The 21,885-nt window shown below is 39.8% G+C and overlaps 1 protein-coding gene across 1 annotated transcript; it reads left to right on the top strand.

Moving 5' to 3' along the window:
* Nucleotides 1–809: 809 nt before the first annotated feature.
* LOC145986903 (GATOR2 complex protein WDR24-like) lies at nucleotides 810–21,332 on the top strand. The gene is given in 5 exon segments (XM_083121369.1): nucleotides 810–838; nucleotides 3,264–3,450; nucleotides 19,311–19,685; nucleotides 19,687–19,774; nucleotides 21,046–21,332. Coding segments are annotated over 5 exon segments (966 nt in total).
* The last annotated feature ends 553 nt before the right edge of the window (nucleotides 21,333–21,885 follow it).

Raw genomic sequence — 21,885 nt, 5'->3', positions numbered from 1 at the left:
TCACTGGTGACTGAATGTAAAGAATTCTTTCCTGCCACTTCTTTGACTTCAGATTCTCTTCCAATTTTTGCATTGAAGTCACCCATGACAAGTAGTATATCATGTCTACTTGTACTTTCATTTAACAAGTCCAACTCGTCATAAAATTTTTCCTTGTCCAGTTCTTCTGCATCCTCGTTAGGTGCGTAAGCAGAGATGATGGAGATGTTATAGAACTTGCCTTTAAGTCTAATTTTGCACAGTCTGTCATTTACTGGTATAAATTCCATTAGTGATTTCCTAGCTTCTCTGCTTATTATAAAGCCTGTACCCCTGTGTCCTCTGGTTTCAGCACCACTGTACAAAACTGTACAGTTTCCCTTGTCTATCTGACCACTCCCCGGCCATCTTATTTCTTGCAGTGCCAGAACATGCAACTTATATTTTATAAATTCATCAACAATTTCTGGCAGCTTACCAGCTTGTAGCATTGTTTGCACATTCCATGTCCCCATCCTGAGATCATTTACCTTAACTCGTAGCCGTGTTCGTCTTCTGGTTTCCTTCCATATCCGAGGCTCATTGTTGGGTCTCTGAACAGCGGATATTTTCCGAGGATTGGGTCGTCAGCCCAATGCCTCAACCCCCAACCTGGAGGACCAGGATTTGTATTGGGTTTACTCCCTTAGAGAGATTGGCTTCACCCCGCCTTACAGAGCTCGCTCTACCCATGGTTTTCTTTCAGGGTTTTCCTTCCCTTAGCCTTTGAGTTAATCCCTACCCGCAAGGCAGCGGGGGCAGCACCTATTTAATGGTGGTGCTTACTCGCCATGTCACCAGGCCGTTATCAAGCATTGTGGTATTTAATGAGTGTAGTCTTGCCAAGAACTACACTCCCACACTCTGATAACCTGGACGCGCCACCACTGGTGTGTCAAAATTTCCACAATGGGGTTCATAATGATATTAATTTTATCTTTATTATTATTAATTTGTCGTCATTGTATCTTTTCTTTTTATCGTACATGCTATTCCGTTATTGTTATCTTTCTCATTTGCTTTGACATTTATTTACACTATCATTTATGTACAATACACCAATCTTCTTTCTGCATGCCTTGTGCTGCCATCTCCATTTAACTTTCATAACTATTTACATGGGTTAGGCCTATTGGGTACATAACAGATAGAGCACAAGAAAATCCACTACCTTCCCTCCCACAGTGACATTCATCCTTTTCCAAAGAACTCCTGAATAAGACCAGCTTGATAATAATGCTGGTTTTTAAAACGTTCATATTCTTATTATAAATAGGCAGTTACATACTTTCAGTGTCACGTTTTGGCACAGCAGTTTCACATTAGTCCTGCCTTTGATCTTGTCATCTGCTTCCCAGGAGGGTGCATCATTTCTCAGAAATGTAAATGAAATTCCTTTGCGGGACCCCAATGGAAGGATGAACGAACCTTTGAAAATTACAAATTTTGACAAATGAGTTGTTTCTATTGATAGCTCTAGCCACTCAAAATCCTTGGTATTGGATGGCGAAAAAAAAACAATACTTACTGTCTTACATCGGTAATGGTATTGGCTCACCTCTAGAGACAATATTTGTATTTTAAAATTTGCTTTAGATGTTCCTATTTTAAGTTTTTAATAATTCTTCATGGATGCAAGGATCATTAAAAAGAAAGTAATTTCTGAACAATATATCCATTGTCTGTCACTGGTAGGAACAGTGAATTGTGGATTCAGATAACGGTTTTATTCGAGACCACTACACATGATGTGTCATAGTTCCACAGATTGATGTGTGGTGGCAGCGCTGAGCTGACTAGCCTTATTGAGTAGTGCACTCTAAAACAAAGTTCTAAGGTAAAGAACAAATTGCATTCATCAAAATTCAAAGTTGCACGTGGAAGAAATGCTGTTAAGTGTTGTAGAAAACTTGTACTAGCTTGTGGTGATGAGCCACTTCCATATCCAACATCGGTTCGGTGGTTCACCATACTCCTTTGCCAGATCATAAAAGGTCTGACAAGGTTCCAGCAACATTAAAGTGGTGATTCTTGTTACCTACAACTACGAGGTTATTCTCCTGTGCCACACAATGCTAAAGGGAGTTACCAAGAACAGGGCCGGATTAACGTGGGTGCTATTGATGCTGCAGCATTAGGCCCATTCCTGAAATAGGCCCAGATGAAAACAGACGAGAATTTTCCGAAAGCTGAACAGTTTTCTTTTGCTATATTAACCTGACACAGCGCTACTTATGATACAGTTACTATTATTCTTTGCGCTGTGACGTAACTATAACATCGTTGTGTTTATTGTTCAGCGATGATTTCAAGTTAATGTTATCAATTTTACGTTAAACAGTTTACTTATTAATTTAGCTGGATATTTTACAATATCTTGGCAATTGTTGCCACTTTATTATTGTTTGGTAAGTGCGACGTAGTAAATTTTTCACCTTGAAAGTTAGTTGTACAGAAAAAATCGATGGTATTTCATTGTTTCAGCATCAGGCCCAGTTTCATCTTAATCCAGCCCTGACCAAGAACAGTGAGTATTACAGTAACTTTCTAGATAATCACCTTTGTCCAGCTATTCGTATGAGTTCTTGTGACTATGATATATTTTGGAAGCTAAAAGATCATCTATGGAGACATTGCTTCAAAACCATTGATGACATAGTGCAGACCCTAAGTGATATATGGAAAAACGATTCCACCGACTTCATGAGAAAATTGCCAGAAATTGGGCAACATGTGCTATATTCAGCCAGAGTCTATTGCGAAGGAATGCAGCAACTTCATTGTCCACAATAATATAAGTTGACATTTATGAGCATTTAATCATTTTTTAAAATGACCCTTGTAGTTATTCATTTTACAGTATTAATGCAGGGTGGTAGATGAAAATATTCCGGTGAAGGAAAATTACAGTAACTTCTGTTTCATAGGTGGCCTGCTCACATTGTCAAGGGTGAAAACTGAGAGGGTTAAAATTGTGTCAACCTCTTTTAATTAAACACGAATTGTCGTTTACATTGATTGATCCACCTCTATGGAGAGTTGTAGCATACATAATCCTCTGCTACTTTTCCTGTTTTTGAAGAAGATAGTACAACATTTTATGCTTTTCTATTTCTTGAAGAAGATAGAGAAACATTTTATGAGTTTTCTTGTGTGGTGATTCAGTGTGTTTCCATTACATTACAAGATAAAGAGATAATCATCTTTGTTAACTCACTCCACTGATAAACTTGTTCTTATTGCAGGAAATTGCCAACTCACAATGAGCAGTTTTGTTTAGCTTCAAGTACTCTCCAGCAGTTTTCTAGCAAGGCTCACTTGGACGTAAAAAGTTTTCTGGAAGCAGAAAAACGTTATTTATTAACGGGGAAATCTCTGTCTGACATTTGTGATCACAATGCATTAGTTGCCAAGGACTTGGGAAAACATCAGGTAAATTCATTACATCAACTTTTTAAAGTGTATACATTGCTTGTTGAACTTGCACTTTGAAACAATCAAAATGTATAAAAATTACATTTACAGTTGTTGAATATTGATCTTGAACAGATGAAAGATTCTTCATTGAGAATCCAGGAATACAAGGTTTGTGGGACAGATGCTGTCAGAGGTGAATAGATGTTTCGTATCATACCCTTCCTTATGTGGGATCGAACTGGGTTGATGTAGCTCACTGATCATTCATCCTCATTATTGGAGAAACTCCTTATTCACGGTAGGCTTAATGGTAAGGTGCGAGAGGTACTAATTACACATATTTGAATGGCATAACACAACACTTGAGTTTCAAACCCCTACAGACTGGATCAGCATGGCTAAAGGTTACTGTATACCTGTTTCTGTATGGCATCTGAAGTTTTGCGGAGTACGGTTACGGTCGTGACTGTACAAGGAGTCTGACTCGCGACTTGCTCCAACACTTTCTTTCTCAACTCCTACTTCTGCCTTTCTCCATCTAAAGCTCCTAACTCGCTGCCCAATGTTCGTGCTAAAACTGACAAATGACCTCTCTCCTCCGAGACATTTATTCCGATCGAATTTACTGACAATGCCGAATCAGTTACCTGTAGTCTCTTCCTTGATTGCAATTGTTTACACCTGTTTACAACGATGGCAATCAAGGAAGCTAGGCAATGTCTGACGAGGCATTCCTCAGTAGATATTTCCTGGCTAGAAATGTGATGGCTAAATGTCTGGGATTTGGAGTTCTTTGAACTTAAGCATTTCCTATGATTTTATAGATTGTTACGATCCCCCTCTCTGGAAAAGAATTCCTTATCCAGCCCTATGAGGGTTAAATTTTATTTTAAAAAAAAACATGATGCCAACACCCAATACAGTATAAGAATCAATTACTGTAACCTTCTCCCATACAAACACACTAGGAATTCATTAAAAATAAAGAATCTATGTGACAATGCAAATAACTGCGAAGGACGTGTTTGCTGAAAAGCGTGACATACTATAAACACGTGTGTTTGTTGACATATGACTGACGTCACGTTAGGCAATTGTGTATCACGTCATCCCAGAGCGTGACACAGCTGCTGCATAGCAAGACCTATCTTACTACGAGAGGAAGTCAGTGCACTGTTTAAGGTAAGTGACTTAATATTACGTAATATATATTTATGTTGACACTGAGTAATATGTGACTGATAACTTTCCTTCACCGTAAATAAGTTGGAGCACTGAGTAATAATAAATGGATGCACTTTATGTGGTGTTATGTCCTCACCAATTATATGAATACATCCAATTTGTATCCATAATTCGTAGCACTTGTTTTGCTAATCATACTAGTATGGTAATATGTTGCCCACTAGTAGACTGATGCGTATCTGCGAACGCTGTGAATTAACGATTCACGTATACATTTACTTTTAAGTAACACAATTTGTTATATTTTTGTTCATGCATTTAAATTGTTTGAAGAAAAACTGTCATTAATCTTGTTACGGGCTGCTAATTTAATAACTAACTGATTAACTCAATTAACTCAACTGAACTGAGCATAGCAACGCAACAACGAAGAATCGATCGCCTCACCAGCTGGGCGAATTAAACATTACATGAAATATAATACGGTCAGGATAAGTGCCTAACAGTCGGAGTTACCGAGAATAAACCTAGGAGGATTTGATTTTAAATACCTGAAATGACGTTACATAATACTACGGTGTTTCTGAATATACACATATATTAAAGCACAGATAAATACACATTACATCTTGCCCTCTTTCACTCGATCTCACATTCATTCTCTCATTCTATGGCATATTGCGACAATATGACAAATACAAAGGTTAGATTATTTACTACTTTGACCATACTCTTGCTATGTCTTGGCTACATTGCCTTTTACAATTTATCGTTTAGGATTTTAAGTATAAAGTGAATAATTGTTCCTTGTGCGAACCCCTTCTATCTTTTCTGAAGGTATAAATATATTCAATGAACTATTGTTTGCTGTTAACATAAACTCTCATCTTTAACATGATTACTCCGCCGGAATACCGATGCCTAGGGATGCCATAGCACTGATTTAAGTTAAGCAATGATTTGATTTACGCAGATTCACGGTAGATAGTCGTCATCTTTCTCACACACGCATATGGTTGGATCTTACCTTCGCTGCATTCCCTCTGACCTGGGTTGGGTGAAAGTGGTCCTACAGTTTTGGAAGGCCTCCACACTCCATTGTTGCATTTCGCGGTCATCCTGGTTGGCGAAAGTGGATCAGTCGGCAGCTCCATCTGGCATCATCGGATCCTGGCTTCACTCGTTCACTTCGCAGGGACGTCCAGGACGGTACACGCCCACTGTCGACTCCATACGACAACTTGCGCAATAATAGGTCAGTTCTTCGCGGTCACTCGTAAGTACAGATACGTGACTTGGGCGATGAGACGAACGTACGCGATGAGCCATTCGCGGTTTCACATGGATATCAAATGTTATTAACTTTCACTACTTTGGATGTTGTTTCGGACGATTGACACAGGTGGACGTGTCTGGCGTTATTCTCACATAACCACACGTATGTGCACGGATGCGTAGACGGCGAGGAGGAGAACGACCCCCTGGTTCTATTCTGCTCTACTCCATGGCTCTGAAACACTCACTCGAGGAAAAACAAATCCAGACCACGAGTCTGATTGCGGCTCGCAGCTTGGTCGCGCGTAGCTCACACTCCGGTGGCGATTGTAGGCAAACTGTGGCAAAACTGTGTCTCGCTATTCCAAATCATCCCTTTTATTCCAGATTTGAACGTAGTGACGCTCAACCCTCTATGATCGGGTGCTTGTTTATTGTTTCTGGTGCTTTGACCGTTGTCCTCCTATCCTGGTCAATGCTCACTCCGGTCCTTAAGCTCTGGTAGCAGCCCCTCGCGCAGAGATTAGGTTAACTCTTCCTCTATTGTATTCAGTCACGAAAAGCAAGGACAACTCAGTAGGGTAGCTTCTCCCTTTCAATACAGCGATGAATCTTGAATAATTCATAACTCCCGTAGTTCTGTTCTGATTAGGCTCAAATCTTGGAATCAGTACTTTCATGATGTGGTCTTCCGCTGGTTGAAATCTCATCCAATTCGGTCCATTGGTTTAGAAGTTGCATTTTTCTTGATATTCCCATAAGAATGCATGTAAATCCAAATTCGGGCAAAAAACGGTGGTTGAGCAAGCTAGTGCTGGCTAAGACAGTTCGCTAGACACCTGTATTCGCGACGGATATTAATATTACCAATTGCAATTAATTCCTACTAACGGGCAATTAGATTAATTACTTGTCACTCAATATTTGACCGTTATAATCTATCACTTTAAAAAAAATCATTGAAAAAGTCTATCAACCCACGTTGAAAATGCACTAAAGGATGAAATAAAAGTCCTGTCAACCTTGTTGACCACTTAAGGTACGATGAATAATGAATTATAACATGATCCATTCAGGATAAACATCCCTTATTTCTGATGCACTGTTCAGTTCGAATGGATTGAATACCATTGCGTTTTGCATGTAAATGTACCTTTGGAATTATCCTGTGCCTGAAGGATATCACTCGTCTTCCTTTTGCATTACTATTTCCATTCTTCGAAGAAAATGATTTGTGGAAGTCCACACTTAAAGGTGGAATAGGGATTTCTTCTTAACTGTTTTGTACTGGAACATTGATAAATACACTTTTGCTGCAACAAAAGGGAATATGTGGTTGTATGTGTCCTTGGAGTAAGGGAACTATTTTCCTGGAGAGAATATAAATATATGTGCTGCTTGTCCAGATGACGACATTCATTGGGTGCACCAATGAATTAACCCCTTCCGTAATGAACTAGAATATTTGGTGGGAAAACTTCTTGTACTGATAGCAATTCATTGGACGATTCTTTTTTGGGACTTTGTGGTGAGGATTTTGAGAAAAAAAACTTGTAGAACTAAGTGTGACGCAGAAGTGAGTCATATAAATATACAAATATTTGAGATGTAGCATAACACTTAGTGAAGGGATCATGTAGTTTACTCTCTGGAATATATCGTGTTTTGAAGGGGTTCTCTTCTTATACGTGCATGTGTGCTGCTGTCGACTCAAATTTGTGTATCGAGATCTTCTTTTGTTGTGAAATTTGCCAGGTTAGTCGAAACGATTATTATTTTATGTATACGGATAAAAGTAGTCAAACTACTTTCGGAGGTATGCGCTTATGCCCTGGTACCTGAAAATTAACCCAGGGCGTCAGTTCCGTGAATTTTTTACGGATTCCCCCGCTTTTCTTTGATTCATCCTCGATTTCCATTTTTTTATTAGTTAGCTTAGTCGAAAATCGGCGTTGACAAGGGAGGAAAGATTTCGTGGGTTCCTTGTAGAGTAAGCTTTAGCTGGAGCAAGTTGCTAAATTTGCCTCCTGGCTGGTTAAATGCTGGCGAGAGACTAGATATGCTGCTTGTGGTTCCTGGTTTGACATTCTCCCTTCGGGTGTGGGAGTGTCGGTATGTTTCCCTGCGGTTGACTTTGGCTGGTTCTCTCCTGTCGAGCTGATGGATTGCGAAATTTGAGACAGGTTTAAGGTAATGGGGATGTTTTGCGTAGGTTTAGAAAGGAAAATCACAGGAAAGTGTTAATCTGAACCAACCCTCTGGGTCAAAACTCAAGTCTTATATTTATGCCATTCAATGTTACAAAATATAAAACACCATTATCTATTGAAATATTCTTAAACTACTAATACGTTCTTAGATTATAACCATTAACATAAATCTGTAATGAGAATAGTTCCATAAATATTTCCACATTTGTTCGAGAATCTGGAAAGAAGATGAAATACTCATAAATCAATCGGAGTTTTAATTTTGTGTATCCCTTTTATCGCACAATGATAAACATCTTAATTTGATTGATTTTAATTTGTTACTGCTTGTTGTAAGTTACTCTGCAACTTGCTGTCGATTCTTGATAACATGCATAAATGAATGATTCTGCCCTAAATCTGAAGTATAATATGGATGGAAAAATTTGTAAAATTTGAAAATACTATTGAAAGAAGGAAAATTGACAAAGCAATTAAAATTTACCAATGAATTCTAATTAAGCAAGTAATAACGTCTGTACATTGAAACCCTGATTTATGCAGTTGTAAGGTAATAAGTGCACTTTGAAGATACCTCCCATCCCTGATGCCGATAGCACCAAGTGTGGTGCAGAGTTTGGCATGGTACATGAAATCAAAACAGGGTACTATTATATGTACTTGGCGTGGTGTACATATTTGTGTGTGAGGTATAATTATTGTTGAGTTTGGGTTCTTTCTGTTCTTCAGTAATCCAGGAAATGGAGTAAAGAATACGACTGGAGTACAGGTAAAGGTAAAAAAAGTGTAAAGTGTTCCCCTGTGCATAGCACCACGCCATGAAGGCGTATAGGGGGTGTAGGGGTAACGCCCCACACTTTCTTGATCCGGTCGTGACTGGGGGTGATGTGATCAGCATCACGCCCCTGACCGCCTTTACCCCCCAGGGTTTCCCCCAGGTACCCATGTTATTCGACGCTGGGTGGGCGCCGGGGCCGCTTCCACCGTTAGAAAAGTTCCCGGATTTGAACCGGCCGGGGATCGAACCCGGGACCTTGAGCATGGTAGTCAGACGCGTTACCGACTGAGCCACCGCGGCCACGACTGGAGTACAGACACAAACAAAAGTGTATAATTCATGAACACAATAACAGAATTAATACAACAACTTACATAATGGTATAAATGCAAAAAGTATCGTCACAAAGGATGGCTATGACTTTGAGGGATACACGACGGAAGCTGTAACACAGATAGATGACAAACAACACTTAATAACCAGGTCTGGCGTGCACAGATGATGCAGATCAGGTCTGGCGTATATGTTCAGTTGGTACACGACACTCTCCCCCCTTTGGCTGAAGAGACCCCTCTTTCATGGAGTTTGCCCATAGTGGTCAGGCGGTCGTCTTGGTCTCTGGAATCTTCTGATGATGGCTTCTCGCATTTGGAGGCTCTACTAGGTCTTCAGTAGCAGGTACTGGGAGATAGTCCTCCTCTCTAACTAAGACCGGGTTTTTGCCATGCCAGAGACTTTGATTTTGTACACCAACCTTAGCGGGATACCTCTTGATCTTCGAAAAATGGACAACAACCACGTCATTGTCGACAATTACTTTTGCCATCTTCCAGCCCATCAATTTTACAATTTTGCCGATAGAGTATTTAGAACCATGACTGAACTTCTTCTTACAACGTTCCACTAGTACTTTTTCCCTCAGCTTAAATGGAATAAGTCCAATAGGCTGATTCTTAGAACCATCTGATGCATCAGAAGTGGAAATATACGTACTTGGCCGAAACTTAAATAAGCGTTCAGCCAGACTATACCCTTGCACTGGAGTATTTCTCAATCTGCCTAGTAGTTGAAGAACGAACTTGTCCATGTCTCGCAATGTGATGCACCAACAATTCGAAAAGTTCTTTTCGAGCATGTTCTTCACTACCCCAACATTCCTTTCAGCTAGACCATTTGATTAGGGGTGTATGGAGCTGAGTGAAGAAGCTTGATATTCCTCTTTGAACAATAAGCGTTAAACTCTAAAGATGCAAATGGTTGGCCATTGTCAGTTACATAGGTTTTCGGATATCCAAAGCATGAAGAAAATTCATCTAAATGACCAACATGGTGTCAAACTGCATATTCTTCGGTCTCCACACACAGATATCTAATGAGAATGAGCGTGAATCAGCAACAGGAAATTCATATCTGAGAAAAGGCTGCGATGTAATAGACCACGTTTCAAATCCAGTACCAGGTACGTTCGGCCTGTTATTGTAACGCAAACGTCACACAAAGACGTGAGCCTTTCAATGTCTTCGTTCATCGTGTTCCAGAAGAAGGATGAACAAGCTATTTCTTTCATTTTGCATGTTCCCTGGTGGAATTTGTGCAACAGAGAAGGACACTTTGAATGCAAGATTCAGGCGAGCAGTCTTTCGCCCACGAAAATACATCCCTTCTGTATGTGGACATCATATCGCCTGTCGAATATTTTTCTGAGAGGATGCCCTTTTGTTCTCCCGATGAATTGTAGCCATCTCCCTTGAACATATTCGAAGACTTTTGAAAGCTCAGGATCACGTCGTGATTCCAGCGCAATGTGCGACAACACCGAAGATTCAATTAGATTAAGGACAACCAGCTCAGCTGTCAACTGACATGCGAAATCTTCATGATTATCATGGACTGGATCATCTGCAACACAAATTCTAGACAGCACATCAGCCAACTCCTCATGGGGCGTGTATACAGTTTTGAAGTCATATTCTTCCAATACTAACTTCCATCTGTTGATTCTGCTGATGGCTAGAGCAGGCAGGTTTCTTCTAGGATCCAGCAGGTGAGATAAAGGTTTCGAGTCAGTGAACGCAACAAAATGTCGTCCAATGAGGTACTTGTGAAAGTAATTTACTCCACAGACTAATGCAAGTGATTCCCTTTCCATTTGAGTGTAGTTCCTTTCCGCAGCAGATAAAGTACCGGCCATACACGTGATAGGCTTTAGGACTCCGTTTATCTTGTGCATTATGGCTGCTCCCGTAGCGGTAGGAGATGCATCAGGTATAAGTCTTTGTTAGGATCATATACCGTGTGTACTAAATCCTTAGACAGCAGATCCTTGATATCCTGAAATTCCTTCAGATGAACATTTGTCCGCAACCAGTGCACCCCATTCTTCAACAAATCATATAAACTGGCAACACAGTCAGCTAGGTTTAGCAGGTACGAAGCATAATACGTGACCATACCGAGAAATAATTTCAATTCGCCGACATTAGTGGGTGGCTTACACTGAATTATTTTATCAATGTTTTCTTTCATAGGACGAATTCCCTTATGTGAAAGAGAATGTCCCAGATACTTCACATTTTGCACGAAGAACACAGACTTTTGTTCATTTATGCGGATGCCATAATCGGAGAAAAGATTCAGCATCTTTCGTAGCACTCCTCAAGAGTAACTCCTCCTTCTAAAATGTCGTCTTGGAAAATGGAAACCTTGTCTACACCCATCAATATCTGCTCCATCGTGGCTTGGAAAATGGCACTGGCAGAGTTTACTCCGAAGGGAAGCTTCAACTGTCTGAATAATCCAAATTCCATGTTAAAGACAAGGGGGACCTTCTGAGCCTGTAGAGATAGGCGTAACTGAAGGTAAGCCCTTCGAAGGTCAAATGAAACGAACCAACTGCAATCAACCATCTTGTTGAAGAGGTAATGGATGTCCCATCTTCCTAAGTTACGGATTCACAGTGTTCTTGTAGGACACACATAGCCTTAATTCACCGTTTTTCTTATGAACAACAACAAGAGGAGAAGCCCACAATGATGATTTGATTGGTTCAATGACTCCGTCACTAACCAACTTCTGCAATTCATCTTTGACTGGTTCCCTTAGCATGTACGGGACGTCATAATATCTCTTGAACACTGGTGTAGCATCGTCTTTCAATGGCTAGTCTATCTCGAAGCGCTTAATCGACTTGGACATGTCACCATCAAAAGGTATAGGAAAATGTTTCCGTAGATTGTCAACCAGTTCCTTTATTGCTGATAATTCAACGGTAGTTGCAATCATTTGAGGAACATGTGAAACAAAAATGTTTCGCCATTCAGGCATGAAAATATCAATCCAAGACAAACCCATAATATCACGATTCTATTTTGTATTTACAATAATCAGATTTAAGTTATGTTTCATTCCTTGAAATACAACTTCAACGTTAACTTTTCCTAAAACACCAAGATTATTACCATTTGCTGCTTTCAAGATGATAGGAAAATTGTGTATAGTGCAACCTCGCAATGAAGACTCAAATTGTCTACTGTCAATTAAAGTATAAACAGACCCTGTATCCACTAGGAATGGAATCTTAGAATTGTTGACTTGTAAGTCGATAAATAATGATCCCTCTGTTTGCCAAACAGACTCACTTTCTTTAGTAACGAAAGTAGTGAAAATTTCAGGACACTGAGCATTACAATAGATACCAGCGGCGGCGCGGCAATCAACAAGTTTGCTTGCAAATCACAAATTTGTGATCTGTGGGAATGCATGGCAAATCAAAATCTGAATAATCAATGGATGATTCTCAGAACATATGGTTGAAATTGCTGTGATTGTTAGGTACAATCGTAGGTTTTGAATGAGCTGGAACTTTGATAGATCTTTCATTAACACGTGTGTAATGCGGCCCTTACACGATCAATAATATTGACAATATCAGTATTGACAATACAGCCATCAATCCAAGTGCCAACCAGTCTCAATACTGCCCTACCTTACACGATCAATATTATTGACAATACTTTTGTCAATAAATTTGCACAGTACCTCTTTTTCTGCCTAACGAGCAGGGTGAATCTGTGTGTTTGTGTGGTTTTATTCTGTTATTTCTGGGTTTTGTCCTTCCAAAACATGGATAATCGTACAAAAGGGTGCATAGCCATTATTTTAGCGCTTGGAACTACTCGTCGAGTGCAACGCAAACGCTGAATGAAGGAATGGTTGAAGAAGAGAGAGGATTATTCGCATCTAGTACTGTTGAAGGAAATCAGCCTCAGCGATATTGAAGATTTCAAGAACTACTTTCGAATGGAGGAAAATACCTTGAACAAACTGTTACAGATGGTTGAACCGTTTGTGAAAAGGAAAGACACAAATATGAGAGAAAGTATAACTGTTAAGGAAAGATTAGCGTTAACCCTGAGGTACTTGGCCACTGGAAGAAATTTTGAGGACTTGAAGTTTTCTGTCATCATGTCGCCAGTAACTATCAGCGAAGCTGTAGTAGAAACGTGTGAAACGCTTATATATGTCCTACAAGATTACATGAAGGTAAGTTTGCATAGTTTTTATGTATTTGTTCATTTTATCCACTTTATATTTTATATACAGGTATTTAGGATTCTTGTCTCCCTATGTACGTACCTGCTTACGTTCACTACAAAATCGAAGGATACCAATGGATTGGCTGATTGATATTCCTCCCTATATAGGTATAGCAACGAGCCAGTACATTGGCTCCCTTCCCTTGTTAATTGAAAGTAAGCAGGTGGTACATACTGGGTACGTAGGTAGTAAAATGAAAGAAATAGGGAGATGCATTAACTACTAGAACTAGAAGTACGTATATTGACTATAATAGACAGTACAAAGTCAACATTTACCTCAAACATTGAAATAACTATCAAACATTTAAAAACTGAAGTTAACGAACGAACTTGAGCAAACACTTCAAAACCGCCAACACTCATCCTTTAAAGTTCTCAAAATGTGAGGATAGTGAGAGGTCTACCGTTTGGAAGTTCATTTGGTCTGGTGGGGTCGTCACAGGTGGGGGAGAAGGACTGTAGTTGAATGTCGACAATGATGAGGAACTATCATGCTGCGATTATCTGAACTTCTTGGAGGTTCATGTTCCACATTGATTTTAACGGAGTCGGGATGAAGAGTCCCCAAGCTTGCTTCAAAAAGGATGTCATTTATTGCTTTCTCTGCGAAAGCCCTTTGTCTGGACTCTAAAGTCAGCAATTTTTCTCCCCAAGCTTTAGCAATAGTCGGAATGTTACTGTCAGGGTTCGATGAGGTTTCCAAAAGTGTACATGCTTTTTGTAAAAGCTCGTTTTGCTTCGAGATCGGACCTTGCATTCTTGATCTTTTGTTTCGAGGAGTTTGAAGAGGTGATGGCGGGGGAAGCATTGGAGATGTTGATGCTGTGGTATGAGCGTGTCCACTTCTTCCTTGACTCTGCGTACCATCCTCTTCCAGCTCAAATTCCTGGAAACAACAGGGTTATTAGATTGTTTTACAATCACGTACACATTATCAAAGCAATGTTGTATTTATTTATGTATGTAATTATTGTTGTTCTGTTTGTTTGTTTCAGTTTCCCATGACTGCCGCAGAGTGGGGTGACATAGCTCACGAATTTGGAATCCGACATCAATTTTGGAATACGGTGGGCTCATTGGATGGGAAACATGTAGCTATAACGAAACCAGATAACTCAGGTTCCTTGTATTATAATTACAAGGGGTTTTTCAGTATCGTGCTTTTGGCTCTAGTTAATGCAAAGAAGGAATTTATAATGGTTGATGTTGGAATGAACGGTCGAATTTCGGATGGAGGAGTGATGTTCTACTCCAAATTCGGAGAATTTTTCCAGGAAGGAAAATTGAATTTACCCGCACCTGCACCCTTGCCGAATACAACTGATCTTTTCCCATATGTATTTGTTGCAGACGAGGCATTTGCATTACATAACAATTTATTGAAACCCTACTCTCAAAGATTACTGAATGCACCTCGACAAATATTCAATGAGAGGTTGTCACGAGCTCGAGTAGTTGTAGAGAACGCATTTGGGATATTGAGTTCACGGTTTCGTGTGTTCCAGAAACCTATCAACCTACAGCCGCCGAAAGCTACAGTAGTTACCCTTGCCTGTTGTTATTTGCATAATTTCTTGGCAAAGGAAAATCAACTGTACCTCAGCTCAAATGATCGTGGTAGAGATGCGGGAAAAAACTTGTTAGCCTTGCGAAGTACTTTACAAAGAAACAGTACCACAGTTGCCAAGGCAGTCCGTGACAAATTTTGTCATTATTATAACAATGAAGGCAAATACTGAATACCTTGTTTACTGATGATTTCTTTTCAAACAGTTACGGTATACTACAATCATAATTTCTTGAAATAAAGTACCATTAATACTTATTGCTTTGAAGTTTCTCTTAAACCTGTCACGTAGAACATAGTGGGTATCGATGTGTTTTAAATATTTATGGAATGTTATGTCGGTAGGTAACTAGGTATTCTTGGAAAACCAACAAACCTGCGTACAAAAACATGGATACGGTACTAACAAAACTAAAAACAACAATAAAAGAATAGTAATAAAATTTAAAACAATTGTTAATTAAAAAGTACAAGAATCAAACTCACCTGTTCGACTGCTCCTGAACTGGCTTCTCGAACCTCTCAAGAAACGACAAAGCAAAATACACCCATGAGGAAGGTGTGTAAACTTCATCTGCGCTCCTCCCCGACCTCTTCGATGCGGCAATCTTCTTCAATTCTTTCCTATAATTTGTTCGTAGACTGTTAATTTTCTTTTTTACATCCTCCCTCTTGTTGGCCCCCGGCTTCGTTCTCACTAGAAAGGGTATGAGGCGGTCAAGAGCTGCATTTCTTGCTGTCTTCTTCGAGTATATTGGGTTGATCGGATTCCACAGTTCTGGGGATAGTTCGTATTGCTCGATGAAGTGGCGAAGTGCATCTTGTTCCTCCTCACGGGAACCGGATGAACCAACAGTATCTTCATCGTTCCGAAGGTCAAAGTCGTCCGTAATGGGATCGGTCATTGTAGCCATTTCTTACCTTCACCGGAGTGCGACGTGACCTGAACTGAGTATTGATGGAAATATTGACGCTCGCCCCTACACGGTCAATAATATTGACAATATCCCCTCCACTTTCCAGTATTGATGCCTCAAAAACAGAAAATCCGGATTTCCTTCAATACTCCATCAATATCGACCGTCAATCCATTTTTTGCACCTTACACGGTCAATATTATTGTCAATATGAAAAGGTATTGTCAATATTATTGATCGTGTAAGGTCCGTATTAAGCAAAATATTTGTGCTAGAAACCAATTTGTTTGTGCTAGAATTTTTATATTCTCTCTTTTTGTAGGCTGTTAAGAAATTATTTTTCTTTTTGCAGTAACTGCAAGTTACTGCCCCGAAAGCTGGGCATTTCCCGTTAGGATGAAAAGAATTACAATTATGACATGGTTTACCAGAATCATTGTTTGATTTGTTACCAATATTCCTTGTATCAGTTCTATTTTGTCTGATGTTCATTCGAAGATTGCCCTTGCGCCTGTTTTGGATTTGCGAAGTGAATTCAGTCGGAGTTTCAGAATGTTCCGCAACATTCTTTGATTGACTTTGGTTAACAATTCCTTCGTTTAATTCTAGCTCGTTGAGATACATGGCCGTATCTATTGCCTTATTCAAGGTCAATTCAGGATCTGATAACAGTCTATTTTTTAACACGCACACTTCTCATACCAAGAATAAATACATCGCGGCACATGGAATCAATGAGATCACCAAAATCACATTTTGAGCCTTGCTCTTTGATTTGCACAATGAAATCAGAAATGCTTTGATTACATTTCTGTTTAATGAGGGAAAACTTATGCCTTTCAAGTACGAGATTCTTTTTGGGCGAATAGTGGCGGATCAATGTTTGCTTAATCTGAGTGAGACAGCTCCGATATTGATTTAGGTTGTATAAGATTATACAAATCAGCATACTTTCTGTGCCCTATTGCTCCTAATAGAACATGTTTAGCCTTACCGTCGGGAATGTCTGAAGCTTTGCAGAAATGTTTGAATTTATCGAAGTATTGTTTAATACTTTCCTGCTCCCTGCAGAATTCAGAAAATTGTGACAACTTTTGCATTGTGTACAGAGATACTTAACTCAACAGACAGCTTAAAGAACAATCATAAGAAATACACTATGTGGAAGAAAGTCATTGGACACCACATGTCAGCAGATACCATCAGTTTTCTTGCAATCAGTAGGAGGTCGGTCCGCCTTTGGCAGCGATAACAGCAGCCACTCGTCGTGGTAAACTGGCCACAAGGTCGTGTAGTACACCGAGTGAGATATTCCGCCATTCCTCCTGCAGTACAGTCACCAACCCTGGAAGTGTAGAAGGGCGAGGCGATCGCGACCTCAATCGGCGTTCCAGTTCGTCCAATAGATATTCGATAGGGTTGAGGTCAGGGCTCTGAGCAGGCCAATCCAGTCGGGTGACATCATTTTCTGCATACCACTCCACGGTAGCCTTGGAAACATGACAAGTCGCATTATCGTCCTGGAACACACATTCTTCATTTCCATAGAAACGCCACAACGTGGGGAGCGTGGAGGTGTTGAGAATATCTCGGTAGGACGCGGACGTCATGTGGCCATACACCGGTACCAGTGGACTCACGCCATGCCAGCTGAAATAACCCCAGAACATGATGCCGCCACCACCATATTTCACTGTGGGCACTACACACTCGGGTAACAGACGTTCTCCGGGTGATCGCCATACCCACACTCTCCCATCTGATCGAAACAGTGTGAAGCGTGATTCATCGCTCCATAGAACCTTCTGCCATTGCTCACCGTCCAGATTCTCCGCTCTTTACACCAGTGTAGTCTCTGCCTTTTATTGTTTTTTGTTATCAGGGGTTTGTGGACAGCGGCTCGACCATGATAACCGAGCGCATGGGCCTCCTTGCGAAGTGTCTTGGTCGAAACAGTCAAATTGGTCGCACTTTGAAACTCTTCTGCAGTCGAATGCATCGGACGGCTCCTGTTTTTCCGAATCTCCCTCTTCAGCACTCTCCTGTCCCGGTCGTCCAATTTCGTGGGTCTTCCACTTCGTGGTGCATTGCTGTAGTGTTCCTTTTCCTTCCTCGTCTTGATGACAAAGTTCTACAGTAGATTTAGGCACCTGTCGGGCATCAGCTATGCAACGTATACTCATGCCTCCTATGGAGCAGCCTACTATAATCCCTCTTCCAAACATGCTGAGCTCTTTCCTGTCCGTCATTTTATCAGCGAATGATCTGAGAAGCCTCCTGCTGCCGTATATATACCCGTCTGTACTCTCTTTTCCATGAGGAGTTCGTTTCAGAGTTGAAACCGGGGTGTCCAATGACTTTCTTCCACATAGTGTATGTAGAATTACGAGAAATAAGTATAAAATGAAGTTCCCAAGATCTTCGTCGCCATTGTTGAGTTTGGGTTCTTTCTCTGTTCTTCGGTAATCCAGGAAATGGAGTAAAGAATACGACTGGAGTACGGACACAAACAAAAGTGTATAATTCAAGAACACAATAACAGAATTAATGCAACAGCTTACATAATGTTATAAATGCAAGAAGTCTCATCACGAAGGACGGCTATGACTTTGAGACATCCACGACGGAAGCTATAACACGGACTGATGACAAACAACACTTAATAACCAGAATTGGCATGCACAGATGATGCAGATCAGGTCTGGCATATATGTGTGCATATGTTCAGTCAGTACACGACAATTATGATTTTTACCTATGAAAGGAATATCATGACAATATATCTGGTATCAAGTGAGACAGCAACACAATGGTAAAAAGTATATATAATCCTTGAAAATTATTTTTTTAATTGGAGCAAGTCTGAAAATCTGCAGACTGTATTTGTTGTTATTTGGTGGATTTTTATTCAGTACAGGCTAGCTATGAAGCAGACTTCATAGATTACAAAAAAGATCTCTGTTCCAGTGTCAGTGCCTACATGGGGAAGATGAAGAGGTATGCATTTTGAATTAATCAAGTGCTTTGCATTTCAGATACTATTGTTCTAGATAGTGGTGGAAAGTCACACATCACTAAATTTACTTTTGACCATGTTTTCTATTATAAGAAAGACAGGCAAAGGTATACATAAATATCCATAAATTCTGTGCTTCACTATAATTTGTATATGTGTGTGTGCCTGCTTGCAATGTTGGCAATCACATTCAACATCATAAACACCTATAATGTTCATTTTTGAAGACTTCTCGTATTAATATTATTACATTACCACTGGCTGTTGTTGAGTTGATCAATTTTACATACTAAAGGCTGATTAATAGTTTTAAATGTTTCTGCTTGTAGATCCATTTGGGTTGGTGCATTACGAAAACCTTGTACACCAGTAAGGTGGGAGACTATCAGCAGTCATCCGGAAATGCTTCCAAAGAAGAAGGAAACACTGCAACGGATGGTGTCACCGAAGGAGACCAGTGGTCCGTAAGACATCAGTCAGCTGCCATAGAAAGAGGAGAAACGCCTGGAGGATTTAGCGAGGATAATGAAACCGAAACGGATAAGACAGATCAGCAGGACAGAGCATTGGCTTCCCTGGCAAGTGGTTTAGCTCATGTGCACGGAGATTTTTTCTTTGGTGATGGAGAAATGGACCAGATCAATGTCGAGTTCCATCAGCTCAATGGTTTGGACCAATCACAGGACTGGATACTGCCAAGAGAAAGCATTTCAACCTCGTCATGAGATCCAGGATAGGTCCCCACCTCCAGAGCAGTTTCCGAACCACTGTTCACCTGACATGGCTGATACAGGTAAGATATCGCAAAACTACTTTTCAGGTGTTTAATGAAATAAATAACCCCCGATTGATCCATATGAAATCTGTGCTGGTATCAATAACATTCTGATGTGCAGAAGCAGGTATTTCTGGAGTTTAATTTTACTACATGATTTTAATATTGGTGCCAATGGAGATTGTTTTATTCTCCTGGCAGAAATCAATGTAAATTGTTGAAAATATAATACAGTTTGTGTATTTACTCATATAAATATTACAATTCACTAATATTAAAGATTCAATACATCTGATAAATTGTGTTGTGTTCACGAAAAGAATAATTGTGCACACATGACAGGGTGAGAACCACTACTATGAATGATTTTTTTTTAATTCTGCCAATATGTTTAAGTTCATACTGCAACTCAAGTTGATATGCAATGCCAGGGCTCCTGGGTTCAAATCCTGGTCTAGGCATTGGTGTTCTTTGTGGAACGGTAACGGTGGAGAAAGCAGACACGCTCAGCATTTTTTTCAGCAACTCTCAAACTTCCTGTCAGTACCCGATGTTTTAGAAATAATTGAGAGGTTACAAAAATGTATTGGAATTAAAGTATTGAACTTACGTTAATGAAACCAGTCCAGAACAAACAAGGAATGCTAACAGTTTTTCTTGACACCTACAAATGTTCAATGTGTGCACTACAGGTGACACAGCACACAATAGTCAACACGATAGTCTACTTATTACCACACTCGCATCAACATGGGCCCATCGACAGTGTCTATCGCTGCGTTCCTCGATTGTTCTGGACTGGTTTCATTAACGTAAGTTCAATAGTTTACTTGATTATCTTTGCAATTGGCCAAAAGTGGCAGAAAAGCAAAGTAAAATAAACCAAATCAATAAGTCAAACCAGTTATTCAATATGACAAGGTAAGTAATTTACATTTATTAGTTTGCTCATTCAGTGTATATTCCCCTTTCTTTCTCTCACTCAATCACTCTCAGCATTGCACATGTTTCAGTGTTTTTTTCTGACATTACAAGGTGCCTATTTGTTACAATGATATTGTATTATATTTAAAAATAATAATAAAGAATCTGCATTATAAACTGGTAACAGAACTGTTTGCATACACAAGCTAGAAAATTTGGCAAGTTTTGGATTTTTCTGTTTTAGAAGCATTAAAGCTTCTGCATCTACATATCCATTTTTCAATTGATACTCTCTATAACCATCTATGTGCCTTCATGGTACGATTCAATGTGCCTATATTAATGTTATAACCTATGCATTTCAGAATCTCAATCAATTACTGTTGAAGACCCAGCTTCTGCACTGTTGTGTGTGCCGTCACTTCCTCGCATCAATGCTTGGGATTCAAGTCCAGTCGTTGCAGCAGCACTACATCAACATGCTAAAACAGGAGATGTCCAAACATCTGTGTCAGTGCTCTTGGCTCTAGGAGAGCGTCGGCGTGGTTTGGTAGACGAGTTAACACAGGAGCAGTGGTTACTGGCATATCTGGACCTACTGGCTCGTCATAAGATGTGGGAAGTTGCCACCCAGGTAAGTTTAGCATCATAGAATGGTAAAGAAAAAGTGTATCAAACTTCAGTTGTTTTTTTTCGGCTCTAGTTTTGCTGTGAAAGCTAATCTTTGAACTCATTACCTTGATAAGTCAGGGATTGGGAATTATGCATTAATTCCACTTGAATTTTGTTCGCAAAGATGAAATAAATTGTGGCACCTAGTAATCCAAATGCAATGACATTTAGAAACTCGTGGTGATTCTGGTGTATATTTATGACATTGCTTTTAATTTTTTACCCAGGAACATTCATGGGTTAGTTGTGATGAAAAACTAACTAGAACTCCCACCAATTCTTATTTTGTCAACATCACTTGCAGATCATTAACTTGACATTATCTGCTTGTGATGGGCGATAGCGATCATCGCGGTGAATCTGGTCATCCTTATTTACTGTTTGAGATACATTCAGGTCTACTTTTTCCTTAAATTCTGTCATTAAGGAATACAATCTTCTGTCAGCCTTTTCGATAGGTGGCAACATATTTACCGTCACCCATCCCCTTTGTGTATTACGTGTTCTTTCGGCATCATCGTAGATTCCCTTGA

Source organism: Lepisma saccharinum, chromosome 4 (genome assembly GCF_977018435.1).
Source record: "Lepisma saccharinum chromosome 4, izLepSacc3.1, whole genome shotgun sequence".
NCBI lineage: Eukaryota > Metazoa > Arthropoda > Insecta > Zygentoma > Lepismatidae > Lepisma > Lepisma saccharinum.
The sequence above is the reverse complement of the archived record's forward strand: the minus strand, read 5'-3'. Positions and strand labels throughout refer to the sequence as shown.